Source organism: Gasterosteus aculeatus, chromosome 10, assembly GCF_964276395.1.
Source record: "Gasterosteus aculeatus chromosome 10, fGasAcu3.hap1.1, whole genome shotgun sequence".
Lineage (NCBI taxonomy): Eukaryota > Metazoa > Chordata > Actinopteri > Perciformes > Gasterosteidae > Gasterosteus > Gasterosteus aculeatus.
Genome location: NC_135697.1, coordinates 9,857,310 through 9,872,096, shown reverse-complemented (window position 1 = coordinate 9,872,096; position 14,787 = coordinate 9,857,310). Strand labels below are relative to the sequence as shown.

General features: G+C 44.6%; 2 protein-coding genes across 6 annotated transcripts; one reads left to right on the top strand and one right to left on the bottom strand.

Annotated features, from left to right (window-relative positions):
* The first annotated feature begins 81 nt into the window (after positions 1 to 81).
* On the top strand, positions 82 to 7,190 carry kat2b (K(lysine) acetyltransferase 2B). Of its 2 annotated transcripts, none has more exons than XM_040187926.2 (18): positions 82 to 522; positions 1,430 to 1,556; positions 1,638 to 1,783; positions 1,891 to 1,977; positions 2,068 to 2,249; positions 2,333 to 2,524; positions 2,625 to 2,728; positions 2,824 to 2,949; positions 3,423 to 3,556; positions 3,695 to 3,903; positions 3,977 to 4,103; positions 4,198 to 4,308; positions 4,612 to 4,755; positions 4,837 to 4,951; positions 5,068 to 5,098; positions 5,190 to 5,253; positions 5,330 to 5,414; positions 5,644 to 7,190. In XM_040187926.2, exons 1-18 carry the CDS (start codon positions 322 to 324, stop codon positions 5,835 to 5,837), a joined length of 2,379 nt encoding a protein of 792 aa, XP_040043860.2. In that variant the 5' UTR covers positions 82 to 321; the 3' UTR covers positions 5,838 to 7,190. The 2 variants fall into 2 exon arrangements, with proteins under 2 accessions (XP_040043860.2, XP_040043858.2); XM_040187924.2 differs by having other exon boundaries at positions 3,366 to 3,556.
* A 919-nt stretch (positions 7,191 to 8,109) lies between these two features.
* On the bottom strand, positions 8,110 to 11,957 carry sgo1 (shugoshin 1). Of its 4 annotated transcripts, none has more exons than XM_040187927.2 (10): positions 11,735 to 11,957; positions 11,396 to 11,565; positions 11,112 to 11,320; positions 10,970 to 11,022; positions 10,815 to 10,879; positions 9,680 to 10,540; positions 9,433 to 9,558; positions 9,117 to 9,287; positions 8,733 to 8,907; positions 8,110 to 8,633 (listed from the first exon to the last, which is right to left on the bottom strand). In XM_040187927.2, exons 2-10 carry the CDS (start codon positions 11,553 to 11,555, stop codon positions 8,474 to 8,476), a joined length of 1,980 nt encoding a protein of 659 aa, XP_040043861.2. In that variant the 5' UTR covers positions 11,556 to 11,565; positions 11,735 to 11,957; the 3' UTR covers positions 8,110 to 8,473. The 4 variants fall into 4 exon arrangements, with proteins under 4 accessions (XP_040043861.2, XP_040043864.2, XP_077937744.1 ...); XM_040187930.2 differs by having other exon boundaries at positions 8,733 to 8,838; XM_078081618.1 differs by having other exon boundaries at positions 11,396 to 11,890.
* Between the last annotated feature and the right edge of the window lie 2,830 nt (positions 11,958 to 14,787).

The following is a 14,787-nucleotide window of genomic DNA, read 5'->3' as shown; positions in this document are numbered from 1 at the left end:
TGTAGTCATTAGCACTATTCTCCAGTCACTGTGCGCTAAACTCTGTCTCCAAAAAGCAACGCAGGTTGTTTTTTTCCTCTCACATTTGACCTTGAAATTGAGCTCCGAATGGTCGCATTTCGTGACCTTCTCCTCTCGGATTCGCCGGGGATTCGGCCTCTCCCGTCCGAGTCCCCTAGCGGAGGAACGCGCCACCTACAGCGAGAAAAGTGAAAATAAGGATGAGCGCCATGTCTGATCCTCCGCTGGTGGAATAGAGCGGACGGCAGAGCAAATATTCTCCCCGGGGCCGGGGGTCCCGTCGGGGGTTCCGTGTGAATCATGGCCGACAACGCTGGGATGCAGCAAGGTTCGCCGGCCATCGGGGCCGCGGGCCTGGTTCCGGCCGCTCCGGGAGCCGGGGGGACGGAGGGCTCCGGCGCCGCCGGAGGATCCGCACGTATCGCCGTGAAGAAGGCGCAACTCCGCTCTTCACCTCGGCCGAAGAAACTGGAAAAGCTCGGAGTGTATTCATCCTGCAAAGTACGCTATTTTTCTTTTTTTTGTTGCAAATGGCTGTGTTTTTAAACACAGTGGTGTATTTATTTTCCAATGAATCCTATTTCCTGGGCTCGGTTGCAAGAGTTTACAAAATGCAAGCGCAGCAAAGGAAGCCATTGCCGCAATTTTTTTTTTCATCGTGCATGCACCAACCAAAAAATTGCCAGGGCGATATTAATAATCTAGACAATGCAAGCGTTATTGTTGCAGGACTGCAATGCAGGGGCCTTCCGGCCGTGAGGCGTCCACTGTGTGCACAACGTTACTGTGTCTGTGTAGGTGGGGGGTCGGTGGACGTAAACATCGGCTTGGCGCTGGCGCCTGGGAGTAGCAGGCAGTGTGCACAAGGGCTGCATCTGTGTGTGTGTGTGTGTGTGTGTGTGTGTGTGTGAGCTCGTGCTCGGTCGGAGGCTTTCCACGGGGAATTACAGAGCGTCCCGCTGCTGACTGTCAGCCGCAGAGGATTTGATCGTTTTTACGCAGCGCATCATCCGCAGAGAGCGGCGGGCTCTTTGTTTTGACAGGGTGACAGCTGCCGGAGGGGCGGAGTTTGTTGTTGTTTCACACGCATGCGCAGTGTGGCGGCTCCAGCTGACGCTGACAGGCCTCTTCACCCCAACTGCTGATATCCTACGAAATCCCTCATAACAGGTCGATATTATTCTGGGCGTGTTCTGTATTCACGTTTTAAAGTACAGAATTTAAAATAAAGCAGATGAAAGTGATCGATTAAAGCGGCTGACGCCTGAAAGTCACAAAGCACCATAAACAGCTTCACAAACAACAACACATTTGAATTAATGTATTTCCTCCGCTAAATAATATGAATCATATTCTGTGCTTAATTTGAAGCGGGGACTAATTTATACTGTGTGTCTTTTCCTTCCAGGCTGAGGGAGCATGTAAGTGCAACGGCTGGAAAAGTCAGAACCCCCCTCCGACCCCCCCACGGACCGACCAGCAGTCCAGCGCGGTCAACCTGCAGGAGCCTTGCCGGAGCTGCTCTCACACCTTGGGTATGTCTGCAAGTCTGTGAAGGAAGCTACAGCGGATAATTGATGTACTATTTAAAAATGTATTCTTTCCGCCCCCTCTAGGTGATCATGTGACCCATCTAGAAAACATTTCTGAGGAGGAAATGAACAGACTTTTGGGAATTGTGCTGGATGTGGAGTATCTCTACACGTGTGTTCACAAAGAGGAGGATGCCGACACTAAGCAGGTCTACTTTTCCCTCTTCAAAGTGAGCCTCTTTTTTTTTTACAAAATATTCAAAATATACAGACACAACATTTTACCACCCGCGTTATGTACAAGTGAAAAAATCCCTTTCTCCGCTTATTCTTTCAGCTGTTGAGGAAATCCATCGTACAAATGGGCAAACCGATGTTAGAAGCACAGGACAGTCCTCCGTTTGAAAAGCCCAGCATCGAGCAGGTAGTCACATGTCTACCATCCGCATCGACGGCGATAAGAAAACCACCCGGTTCACACACACTAATTGTGTCCAATATTCTTTCTGAATAGGGAGTGAACAATTTTGTCCAGTACAAATTCAGCCACCTTCCCTCTAAGGAACGTCAAACCATAATGGAACTGGCCAAGATGTTTCTCAACCAAATCAACTACTGGCAGCTTGAGACGCCCTCTCAGCGACGCCAGAGGGTTCTCAATGACGACGCGGCTGGATACAAAGCCAACTACACCAGGTAGCGGCGCCATCACCGGGCGCCCCTGCAAAACACCCCGTTAGCATCACATCGGTTATTTCATCGAGTTATTTCTGTTGCAGATGGCTCTGTTACTGCAACGTGCCTCAGTTCTGCGACAGTCTTCCCCGGTACGAGACCACTCAGATCTTCGGCCGGACGCTGTTGCGCTCGGTGTTCACCGTGATGAGGAAACAGCTGCTGGAGCAGGCGAGACAGGAAAAGGACAAGTTGCCACCGGAAAAACGCACGCTCATCCTCACACACTTTCCCAAGTAAGAAAAGCGGAAACGCCCACGATGCGCCACACGTGCACGGCCCTCCTCAGCGTCCAGCTACGCAGCAGTGTGGCTTCTCTTGTTTTCTTTGCCTCAGGTTCCTGTCCATGCTGGAGGAGGAGGTGTACAGCCACAGCTCTCCCATCTGGAGCCAAGACTTCTTGGCAGGAGCTTTAGGAGGGCAGATACCCATCCGCCCAGGTAACGCCCTCGCAGACAGACCCTCCGAGCTAACTTCAGATAGTCTCAGAATTGTCACCTGGGAAAAGTGTCCTCAGACTATTGTTGTTTTGTAGTTATCAGTGTGTCCCCCGTGGCCAAGCCATCGTACTACAGCCCCAGCCCCGTGTCGGTGGAACCATCCACCTGCGGCAGCGTCAGCCCCGCCAGGAAAGCAGCTCCTGCATCGGAGCCAAGCGCAGGTATCCGTCACACCTGCAATAACTCTGTGTTATACCACATTTCTTAGGGAAAGAGCTGTGTTGGCCTTGTGTTTCACATTTCAACCATGCGTATGGGTTTATTGCAGCATTTGCTCTTCAACTTCTCCATCTGAATACTTTTATTCAATCAATTGATTTAAAGAATTTAAAGTTTTAACTGACGTATTTCTTTAATTGTTTGAAAATTGGTCTTAAGTTGTATCAAGAAACAGAAGAACAATCCCAGATTTAAGCCCAACGTACTGAAAGCAAGTCAGGACTGTTTAATCTGCAATGATGTCAAAATGGCCGCTGTAAAATGGTCTATTGGTGAACTGCAGAGAAAGTTTTAAAATTCATTCTAAAGGAAATTTCTGTGCAGTAAAAAAAAAGTGTTATTATTGCAAACCTTGCAGAGTGCAGATATGGAAGTCCTGGAAAGCACCTTCCTCTGTGCCCATGCATTATCGCAGGTGGAGAAAAGCGCAAACCCACAGAGCCTCTCCCCCACGAGGACAGCAAGAGACCCAGGGTGGTGGGGGACATCCCGCTGGAGCTCATCAACGAGGTCATGGCAACCATCACCGACCCAGCCGCCATTCCGGAGGTAAACAGTTCCCATTGACTTTTAGTTAGAGTTGTATGAAGGAAACATCATCTTCATTCAGACGCACAGAAAAAAAGAATCACTCACCGTGAGGAAAGGGGAAGAAGGTCATTGTCTCACGCCCTCTTTCCCGTGCAGACCAGTCTGCTGTCAGCTCACTCTGCACGCGATGAAGCCGCCCGTCTCGAGGAGCGCAGGGGGGTGATTGAGTTCCACGTTATTGGAAACTCCTTGAACCAGAAGCCCAACAAGAGGATCCTGATGTGGCTTGTCGGCCTCCAGAATGTTTTCTCTCACCAGCTGCCCCGCATGCCCAAGGAGTACATCACGCGCCTGGTCTTCGATCCGTGAGTGCGAGCTTACTTTTCCATCACATTCGGAGTTGGACAGAAAAACAAAATCTCTATATTCTTTTTACAGGAAGCACAAGACGTTGTCACTCATCAAAGACGGCCGTGTGATCGGAGGGATCTGCTTTCGGATGTTTCCCTCGCAGGGCTTTACGGAGATTGTCTTTTGTGCCGTCACCTCTAACGAGCAGGTCAAGGTGAGAGCGCGTCCTGTTTTCTGGCTCGGTGGATTCATGCCGTCACGTTGCTCAGTTCTGATCTTTGCCTCTTTGTTTGGCTGCGTGGTCGTAGGGTTATGGGACCCATTTGATGAACCACCTGAAGGAATATCACATAAAGCATGAAATCCTCAACTTCCTCACTTATGCCGATGAGTACGCCATCGGCTACTTCAAGAAACAGGTGACATAACATTTCCAATAAAGTGCATGTTGGATTTGTGTCGTACTGTGGTGACTTTGGTCACATTGAGCGCAATTCCCTTTCCCGCATCTACATAAATATAAATGTAGCTTTAATGGGCCTCCGAGAAAAGAAACATTTCTCTTCAGACAATTTCACTTGATTCCATCATGTGTAAATACACATTTGGTTTGCATTTACTTCTATTTTTTTTATTTAAAGTACAATAAAGAATATAACTTACGAGTCAGATGGGGGATGTTTTCTACAGCCACAACAATACAGACATCTTCTCCCTCTCAGGGTTTCTCAAAGGACATCAAGGTTCCCAAGGCTAAATACGTGGGCTACATCAAGGACTACGAAGGAGCCACACTCATGGGCTGTGAACTTAACCCCAGCATTCCCTACACAGAGTTTTCCGTCATTATCAAGAAGCAAAAGGAGGTGTGTGTGTGCTTTTGTCTTCTATTATTTCCGTTTTCGTCCCGGCACTCGTTCGCTTTTGATTGTGTTTGTCTCCCTCAGATCATCAAGAAGCTGATAGAGAGGAAGCAGGCTCAGATTAGAAAAGTCTATCCGGGGCTTTCCTGTTTTAAGGAAGGAGTTCGGCAGATTCCCATTGAGAGCATTCCTGGCATACGTAAGTTAGCACAAATATGGCTCTGCATTATACTGTATGTTTTTCTTTTACACTACACACATTTACCGATGTCTTATGATATATGAGGTTAATTTTAGTTCTTTTAATATCAAAAGGTGAAACTGGCTGGAAGCCTGTGGGAAAAGGGTGAGTTTGACTCTGATTTAAATCTAGCAGTGTCTTCACTTCTGGATTTAGGTTATTAACGTGAACATTGCTATTACTTTCTGCACTTAAGGAAGGAACTGAAGGACCCAGATCAATTGTACAGCACTCTAAAGACCATCCTCCAGCATGTGAAAGTAAGGGATCGGACCATTGTGTTCTTTCAACATATCCACACATTTAAATCTTACCAGAGTGGTCATTGTGTCGCAGAGCCACCAGAACGCCTGGCCCTTCATGGAGCCAGTGAAGAAAACCGAGGCCCCCGGGTACTACCAAGTCATTCGCTTCCCCATGGGTACGTACACGGCTCACAGTCTGAAGGTTCAGAGGGTTCACAGTGAAACGCACCCACCAACAGCCAGAGCTAATTACTAACCGCGATGAAGGGAAAACTACGCGTCGGCAGAGCAGATGCATGCTGGGAAAGAGGCTGTTGTCCTCTGGTTGAGCCTCGGTGTCCATATGAGCAACTGTACATTTGTGAACAATGTTCCGCATTCAATATTTTTTTTCTCCCCTCACAGACCTTAAGACAATGAGCGAGCGTCTGAAGAGCAGGTACTACACGACACGCAAGTTGTTCATGGCCGACATGCAGCGCATCTTCACCAACTGTCGGGAATACAACCCGCCGGAAAGCGAGTACTACAAGTGCGCCAACTTACTGGAGAAGTTCTTTTACACCAAGATCAAAGAAGCAGGCCTCATCGAGAAGTAGGAGGAGAAGTTAGGAATACGACTACTGAGCAGAGCGGTTGGGTTTCAGAAACACATATCTTAATTTAAAAGATGCAAACGGGTCTCAGATCGGCACTGTTTAGATGTTTGACGCATGCCAACCCAGATCCTGAATCACTATCTTTGACTGATCGTAACACTGAAGGGTGGGCCGCCCGAGGAGGCCTCATCTAAGGCTTTATTTAGGCGGTTGCTGACATTAAGCACAAGTGTCATCGTGTCTTCTCATTTCAACACATATCCCACGGACCCATGGAAATGCAGGGCAGCAGAAGGTGGAAGAATCACATATTTTAACTGGGACAGAAAACCGCCGTTATTATTTTTGAGGTGGAGAATAAAAAGTAACAAATAGCGACAGCTGATTGGAGATTCACTCCTTCCATCTGTCCTCTGCTTTCTTTTCTTACTTTCACCCCCCTGCCTTTTTCATTGTCTGCCTTTTCCTCTCAGCTCAGGTAGAGTTGAAAAAGAGCAGTAACCTCGTCTACATTGTATGAAGTCGTGACACGCGTGTTACCCGTGAGGAACGGGACTGAGAGTTCGTTTTTTCTGTCCAATTAAGTCTGTTCCTGTGAGCATGCAGCGAGGTAATGAGGTTAAAGCTTGTCTGTGATGAGTTGATCCTGCCAAAAGAGGAATACATACTTTAAATATGTACAGATTTGAATTATTTTAAAGCACTTATACCCGTTGTATATTTAAAATGTGTACATAACATATATTTTCTGTGTCAGAACAAAAACAATCTTCCTTTCCCCAATAAGCCACATAGGGCAGTTTGACTAATTGAATGCACTTTTATTAAGTATTTGTTACATTTTTTTTTTTCAGAATTGTTTTTACACGTAAATCACCGCTGTTAGGACTAAATTCAATTACCTACAATTTATTTGTATTTATGTTCTGTAATTTAAAAGAATTATGCTTAAGACAAGGTCTTAATTTATTCTTTCTTATTTTTGTCCTGCAGAAGGAGATTGATAACTTTATACTTTGGAGATATATGAAAAGATTGTGCAATACGATGTAGTTTTGCTGTTTTGTAAAAAAGTGTTTGTACTTTTCAAAATTTAGGAAAAAAATACATTTTGTAAGATGTCTGGAAAATGATCTCATGCTCTTTGTACAACTGGTTTTAATGACATAGTATTAGCCTATTTTATAGCTAATTTAGTGTCTAGTTTTCAACTCAAGGACATAAATGGTTTTCCCAGCCTTCACTTGTTACATTGTTATCACTTGCAAATGTCCCACTACACAACTCGTTACTCTTTAATATCTGATAAGGGAACTGTTTCACTACTAAATAATAAAATTATAGTAGATAGAAGTTTTTAAGGCTATTTTTTCAGTCTACAAAGCCTTCTGTATATTTCAATTCAAGTCTACCAGGCGACTAAATCGGAAGGGCAAAGAAGGCATTTGTCAAAAGCTTCTGCTTGCATGACCTGCGGCCCTTTGCGTTTTTTTTACTGGAATTTTTGTTTGAAATTGTCATCGACGCTGGTTCTGCTTGTATAGTATATCTAAAATAGTCATTGTATATGTTATAAAAAACATTGTTGTGTGGTATGTTAGAAAAGTGCCTTAGAATAAGTATTCTGTATTCTTATACTTATCATATATATATACACACACACACACACACACACATATATACCTTTATATATATATGTGTATAGACCTACATAAGATACATTTTAATGGGCTTGCTTGATTACTGCGGACTATTGTAGCCCTTTACATTTCAATTAAAGAGAAAGTCCTTATTAGAGAATAGTAGCAAAATAATGTAGCAATTTAATGCACTGGCTTTATGAGGTTCAAGTACGATTGCACTGCACGTGAAGACCCCAAATTGCTCTAGTAGTATCGTATCGTACCTAGCGTATCTGACAGTTCAATTTTTATAGCATACCAAATAAATTGTATAGCTGTGACATTTAACAATTGTTTGCAAAAGGGACCTTCGCGTTGTGTTATATAGCAGGAGTTGGTCAGTGAGCGTGCAGTTAGTCAATGAATAAACTACAGATTCCTCCAGTTTGCTACTCAATGATGGAATTATGCAAACTCCTCAGACAACCTCTTTGCACATATATTCATTTTAAAAACAAGGTAAAAAAATATCTGGTGTTTAAGCATCTTAAAATGTATTCATAATCGTTTACAATAACACTGACCGGACACGCTAATTTTATTATCATAATATTATAGCAATTGAAATAAGCTTGTATGTAAACGCAATAGAAATTAAGAAACAGCATTTATTCTCACATAATACAGTATAATATTATGAGTAAGAAAAAATACAACTGTATTAGATAGCAATACTATGAAGTTATGCAGAATAAAATCAAATAGAACTGAAGATGCTGTCAAATAGAATTGTCCACCTTCATAAAATAGAAATTAATACATTCACCTCGAGAGGATGAGGAGAAAAGCCAGACAGAAGAAATACTTCATTTCTGCAGCCAACAAGGATTGGCTGATCACAGTGTTTCACCGTATTAAAATATTAAACCCGAGTGAAAAAAAGATCACCAGTCAAAGAAAAGAAATCCCATTAAAACTGACAGAGCTATTCTAAACTCAAGAAGGTATCTGCCTTCAGCGACATCCAACAAATGACTCATTGTATTTATCAAACGGCTGCTGACTGCCGATTGCATTCCTTGCTTTCTGCACGGACCTCCTGCCGGGCTTCTGCTTGAAAATTGGAGAGCGGAGGAACTGCAGGTCCGTGAACTTGTCCCCGCGCCGAAGTTTCCTGTCGACGGGACACGGGCATCGTTGAGCATTCAAACGGTGAGATGTGAACGTGTGTGAAACCGTTTCCCCCGAGAGCAGCGCCGATCCGTTAACTTACGCATTCAGCGTGGGCTCCTTGTAGTCCACCACCATGGTGCAGCTCCGCTTGCGAGAAGGAGCGGGGGTGGAGCTTCGGGCGTCACCGTGGGAGAACTTGCGGTAGGCTGCGGGGGACAGATTGGTCACATCACACAGACTCAAGCCCCGCCCAGCTGTCCTTAGACCGAGCCCACCTGTGGAGACGCGACGAAAGAGGTGACCCAAACGCAAGAAAAAGACAAACACGAGAAGTGACACGGGTATGAAGGTGAGATCTGGCCACGCCCCCAAGTGCCCACTGGTGTGACAGGTAACTCTCCTTTCAGCAATCCTTCCTGTGAGATTTCCTTTGGACAAGCAGATTTTATTATTATATAATTCAATAAGTGACGAGTCAACGTACGTTTCTTGCACGTCTTGATCCTCTGGGGTGTTTGGTGAGGTAGAAGAGGGGGAGCTTCACCGGAGGAATCACCAAAGTTAGACAGGACGTTGTCTATTCTCATCATCTCCACTTCAACCAGAGGGCTGACAGGCAGCAAACAATCCTTCTCATTAACCCCCCTTGGAGGCTCTGGAAAACCACCAAAAAAATAAAACCAAAGTAAAAACAATTACTCAAATGTAAAAAAAAAAAAAAAAAGAAACGACGGGCTAATGCATTACAACCTGAGAGCTAGAACTATAAAATTAAAACGCGTTTCTGATCATTTACTCACCTTGTGGATTTCCCTGTCTCAAAAACGCTGAGTGGGGACTGTTAGAGAAGCTGGAGTCAGGGAAGAGACGCGCTTCCTTCTTCGCAGGATCTGCAGCCTTAGGACTTAACTTCTCATCTCTAAAGACTACAAAACAAAATAATTCATTCATATGTTTAATAATAACCATCTAACTCCCAGCCTAACTGACAAAGCACAAAAAATAAACATAAGAATTTAGTTAAGGACAACAAACACAAAAGCTCACCAGGGATCTTTTGTTTTGGAGGGACGATTTCTTTCTGCGGGGCGACTTTAGAGCGCCGGCCTCGACGAGTTGTGATCACTTTGGTCTCGTCGGGGGGCTTCTGAGCCCCTCTGCTCTTCTGAGGGACATAAAGGCTGTCCTCCGACTCAGAAGCTGCAGACGAGGAGCTGGATTCTATCTGACGGGAAAGCACAGTTGGGGCCTCGGCATGAGGAGCCTCCTCGCTGCCGGCCGTGGCCGGCTGATCGTCCTCTGCCTTGGCTCTGAACGGTGTGAGGTGAACCGCCTCCTCGCAATCGAAGTCAAACGTGTCATTGAAACCCAGCGAGCTGTTGAGCTTATTCCCCTGCGGCGGATTTGACGTTTGGGCTCGCGTGGCCGACCGGTCCCGACTCTTGGAGCGAGCTCTGGGTTTGGGATTCTCCCAGGGTTTCTTCATCGGGGCGCGGTCTGCTTTGCGGCCTCTCTCTGCTTTCTGTGGCGGAGGAACCGGCTTGGTTCGGGGCTGCTGCTGGGATCTTTTCCTGCTGGGCCGCTGCTGGTTGCCCCTGTTTTTGGGTGGTTCGGGTTCAGGAGTATAATGCTGAAATTGACTGACGGGGTCCGCTAAATCTGTTTCCGCTTCTTGCTGAGGCGGATTTGTATTTTCCTGGTCACTGTGGATGGGGCTCGCTATCAAAGTACCAAAGCCCGTGATGGGGTCACCCTCGCTCAACGACGTCGTCGTCGTCGTCTTTGCCCGCACACGCTCAGACCTCCTGCTGCTACTGCCTCTGTCTCCATGGCGACGTCTCACACCCACCGTGGACGGCAGCAGAGCCAGCCGGTCCAATTGTGTGTTCTTTTCACAAGGCGGGAGGTCTGTGAAAAACAAACATTATTATTACCGCGGTTTACTTTTTAAGATACTTAAATAGTTATTAAACCAGTGGGCATATTCTTAAAAAAACTAGGTGATCTAAAAAAATGCCAATATATGTTCTGTTAATCAGTCTACAGATAAAGGGAATGCTTAACAACAAGATTACTAACAAAATGTTACAGAAGAGCAGCTGAGAATAAGTGAACCGTTCTGGCTAATCCGTGATATTCAGTGACAAGTAATACTAGCGGCAGTGGTGTCTGTATGGAATACCTGCACAAATTGGTGAGGATTGGCACACTAGCGGGTTATCGGGGTTCTGGCTGGACGGCTTTTTCCTGTAAATTTAGAGGCAACAGATCCTGATAGTCATAAATCTCAGAAGTCATCCAAGTACATGCCATTTATTTTTGTTTCCAAAAACGTACCTTGCCGATTCCAAATGGTGTGTGGGCTCCACAAAGACGTTTGGAGCTTGAGTCTAAATAAGAAAAGGGATATTAAACAAGATTTGGGTTTTAGCCAGGGATGGTTAATCAACAAACAACAGCCTAGGTCACCGAGCTGTACCTCTGTAGCCCGAAGTGCAAGAGCCTCCTGCTCCTTGAGCCTCTTCTTGAGCAGAAGGAGGTGAAGGAAGAGCGCCTGTTGCTCCCTCTTCAGCTGCAGGATCACCGCATTAGCCTGTCTCCCTTTCTCCTTCTCAGCCTGAAGGCCAACGGCCAGCTCCTTGTTGTTCTGCTGGACACCCTTCAGGATGGTGTGAATGGAGTTGACCACTGGGAGAAAAACGCCAATTTTATATAAAGTAAGTATAAGTGAAAGCGATGTAGAAGCATGGCTCGTTTCCATACCACTGCTGCTGCTGCTGTTGTTGTTGTTTATCGTTTTGGACAGTGCTCTTCTGGGGGCTGAAGCACGGGCCAGCCGTTTGTTCCTCTTCTCCTTCATCCTTTCCTTGATGTCCTCCAGACTCTGCTGGAAGGACTTCTTCCGGGCTCGTTCTTTCGCCATGGCTCAGGATCTGTGCTCATGTTTAAAATTCTCAGCGTTATCCAGTTTATCAAACGGACAGACTGCTGAAAAACCTCAGCATAACAAACGACTAAGCTAACTCGGTTAGCATGCTATTCAACGTCAATGTATCTCTGCATGCATAAAAACATCTACGAGCAACCGAAATGTCAACTTACCCTCACGCGTAAACCACGGGGCTATTTGTATTTGTTTAAAATTGGATGGTAACTAAAGTTAAAGTTAGTTAGCAACATAATACATTTTAACACACCACATCCGACTGTCCGTTCTCCGTGAGTTGGCATTCGAAATTGAGCCGCGGCTGTTGATTGGTTGGCAATTGAACCGACGTCACTTCCTTTGAGTGACACTGCCATGCGCTAGATGGCGCTAATGTATAGCAAATCAAAAATAACGTACATTTCCCTGTAAACTGATTTGTAATTGTTTATTGGTCTGCATGTTCTGATCCCTTTAGTGTAAACAGTAACGCCCCACGCAGCACTCCAGATCTGTAATTATACTTCAATCAGCATCGTTTTTCAGTTTGTCTGTGGGAGGCAAACACAGCAAAATTGAGAAATGAAGTTTGGTTATCACAAACTTGTGTCATTACATTTTACTAATAGTAAATTATTCAGTACTGAGGTTTATATACTGTACTATGGAGATGATGGTTTTAAAGCCCACTGTAATGTTTCAGCTGTATTTCTAAACATTTTTCAGAAACTCATTTGGCTCTTCCAATATTAGAATACACAGTAATTCAGAAAACGTTGAGGTAGTAAGCATTGCTCCAGCATGCAAAATTTTTGTTTCTTTACATATGGTATTTGTATATTCACTTACCTTCATGCACACACTGCTTTTTTTCATGCGCTAGATAGATGTGTAAATATTGGGTTGCACTGAATATTATTATTACACCTCATCATGATCCCATTTACTTTGCAAACTGAACATCCAACAGGCACGTCTTACTTGGCAGAGCGCAGGGGAGAAACTCACACCCCCACCTCCTGCATGACATTGCCAATAATGTAATATCCATTCGGACCTACTGTCAGTGAGGGTCCAAGAAAGTGTCCATGGCAGCCGACTCACTGTCATATCGGGGCTACCGGAGGAGTGTGGTGCGGTTTGGGTTTTGTCAGTGTCACTCGCTGACAACTAATGACTTCAGCATGACGTTGCAGCTGGGAAACAGACCGGCACTTTAAATCCCTTATTAAGTAATGTATACAGACAGCTCTTGATTTAGCTGACTTCCCTCACAAATAGTAAACGGTTTGTTTGCTCTCAATGGAAATTACTGCATTTTTAAGGTTATGTAGCAAAGTTATACTAAATAAATAACATTTTATTACAGATGAAAATACAGAAGCTAAAAGCTTATTTTAGTATCAACTACTGTAGTTAAGCGGTCAGAGTAATGACTCACTGTTTTAATGACATCACTTCTGTTTTCCTAAAAGGTGTGTTATTCTTGCAAAAAGCCACTAAATGTTGCAGCTGTTGCCTTACAGCAGGGAAATAGTGAGCGCTGTGCTTTGTGAATCTGAATTAAACAGAGAATTGATTTAATGGACAAATAGATCTATCACACATTCATTTCAATCACATCTCCAACTATTCACGTATCAAGACGAGAGGAGAGAAACATGTTATCACAAGTACAGAAGGACAGAATAATTGATTGAATGGCACTTAGCATTGTGGCAGCAAGAGAAAGTAGGACACTCTGGTTTCAGAACGGATTAATTAGTTTCCTTTTTTAGTGCAACAAAAGCCAGTACATGTTTATTTATCTATTGATGTGATACACTGGTATCATTATTAGCAGAAAACCAACTCATCTCTGTCCAATCACATCTTTGGCTCCCCGTCACTGTCCAGACACTGAGTGGCCAAGGAAATAAAACCATCTGCTTCATGATAAGCATCATCTCTCTAATCAGTGCAGCCGCCTCAACTGGGGCCAAGAATACAAGGAGCTACTTCTTAATATGGAAAAATATAGTGCCGCACTCACAATTTGTGGTAATTAAATTATACACACACAGATTGTGTGGTCAAACCCCAAAATCAACCGCGGCGATAAAACTCAGGAAATAAGATTATGTCTTGTTTAATGGATCTTATATTGATGGAAAACTAAAGGAAAGATAATCCAATAGCCTTCCACATTTTAGGCTCAGTGGCTCAGTAAATTGTATTATTTGATGAAATTGCACTTTCTTGTTTCTTGTTCTTTTGGGTTTGTATCCTTATGGTAGAAATGCACTTATTATAAGTCGCTCTGGATAAACACGTCAGCTAAATGACATGTATGTGTAATGTAACGTAAATTGAATCCTCTGATTGAAAACCACAATGGTTAAAGGAGTAACTGATCACTGATGCAGGGAGTACGAGGACTGGAACATCCCACAATGCATTTCAGTATTGCTGAGGAACTCCAGTTGAGTGCGTCTGAAGCGGCACTCTTATAGGACCACGTTCAGACAACAGCGGCACCGAGCCCCAGACACACAATCAGCTCTGTGTGCGGTGCAGCGTGGTCATTATGCTTTAATGCTGAGCCATTTAACTCACGGCCACCATCCCCACGTTTACTGATCCGTTACCGGCGCAGTAACAGAAAGCCCCGCGGAGACTAAACCGACTCCTCTCTGGTTCTGCCAAGGGCCACAATGAGAGGACATTCAGAGAGACCTTTTCTCTAAGCTCCTAAAGGGCCGGAGAACCGCTGCTCCGAGCTCTCTGCAGTCTTTTGGTGTAGCACTGCTCACCTGAGCTGTTTCCCTCATTTCCTGTCTTTATGCTAAGCTACCTGCCTGTTGGCTCCAGCTTGAGGGGAATCGATCTTAAAACTTCTTTCCCAAAGCGTTGAACTATCTTGAAATGTAGCTTTCGGAATGTATTTCAGATGATTTAATTTATGCTGCACTTATTTAATGTACAGCATAAAGTCAATCAGCATATCTAAAGTGTTTTAACCCCTTTGAGATTCATCAAAGAAAAAAATCCAAACCTGATTTCTGTTTGTTATAGTCTCGCTGCACACACGCATGACCACCTACGCAAAAGTAAAAAGAACTGCACCCTTTCACCGAGAAGTTATCATTGTCCTCTTGTGTTAACTGCCCTCATACGGCATGCAAAGGCCTCCTTTTGTACCTTTGCACCGTCTCCAGGTAGCAAAGAATGAAACATTTCCCGAATGCCA

What these genes read in the sequence shown, in the direction of transcription:
- kat2b (XM_040187924.2), top strand. Translation starts at nt 322, where the DNA reads ATGGCCGACAACGCTGGGATGCAGCAAGGTTCGCCGGCCATCGGGGCC. An exon ending in ATCCTCACACACTTTCCCAA is followed by an intron (nt 2,525 to 2,624) that starts GTAAGAAAAGCG and finishes TCTTTGCCTCAG; the next exon opens with GTTCCTGTCCATGCTGGAGG. An exon ending in CCATCCTCCAGCATGTGAAA is followed by an intron (nt 5,254 to 5,329) that starts GTAAGGGATCGG and finishes ATTGTGTCGCAG; the next exon opens with AGCCACCAGAACGCCTGGCC.
- sgo1 (XM_040187927.2), bottom strand. Translation starts at nt 11,555, where the DNA reads ATGGCGAAAGAACGAGCCCGGAAGAAGTCCTTCCAGCAGAGTCTGGAG. An exon ending in CAACAGCAGCAGCAGCAGTG is followed by an intron (nt 11,321 to 11,395) that starts GTATGGAAACGA and finishes TTTTTCTCCCAG; the next exon opens with TGGTCAACTCCATTCACACC. An exon ending in AAGGAGCCCACGCTGAATGC is followed by an intron (nt 8,634 to 8,732) that starts GTAAGTTAACGG and finishes TCCCGTCGACAG; the next exon opens with GAAACTTCGGCGCGGGGACA.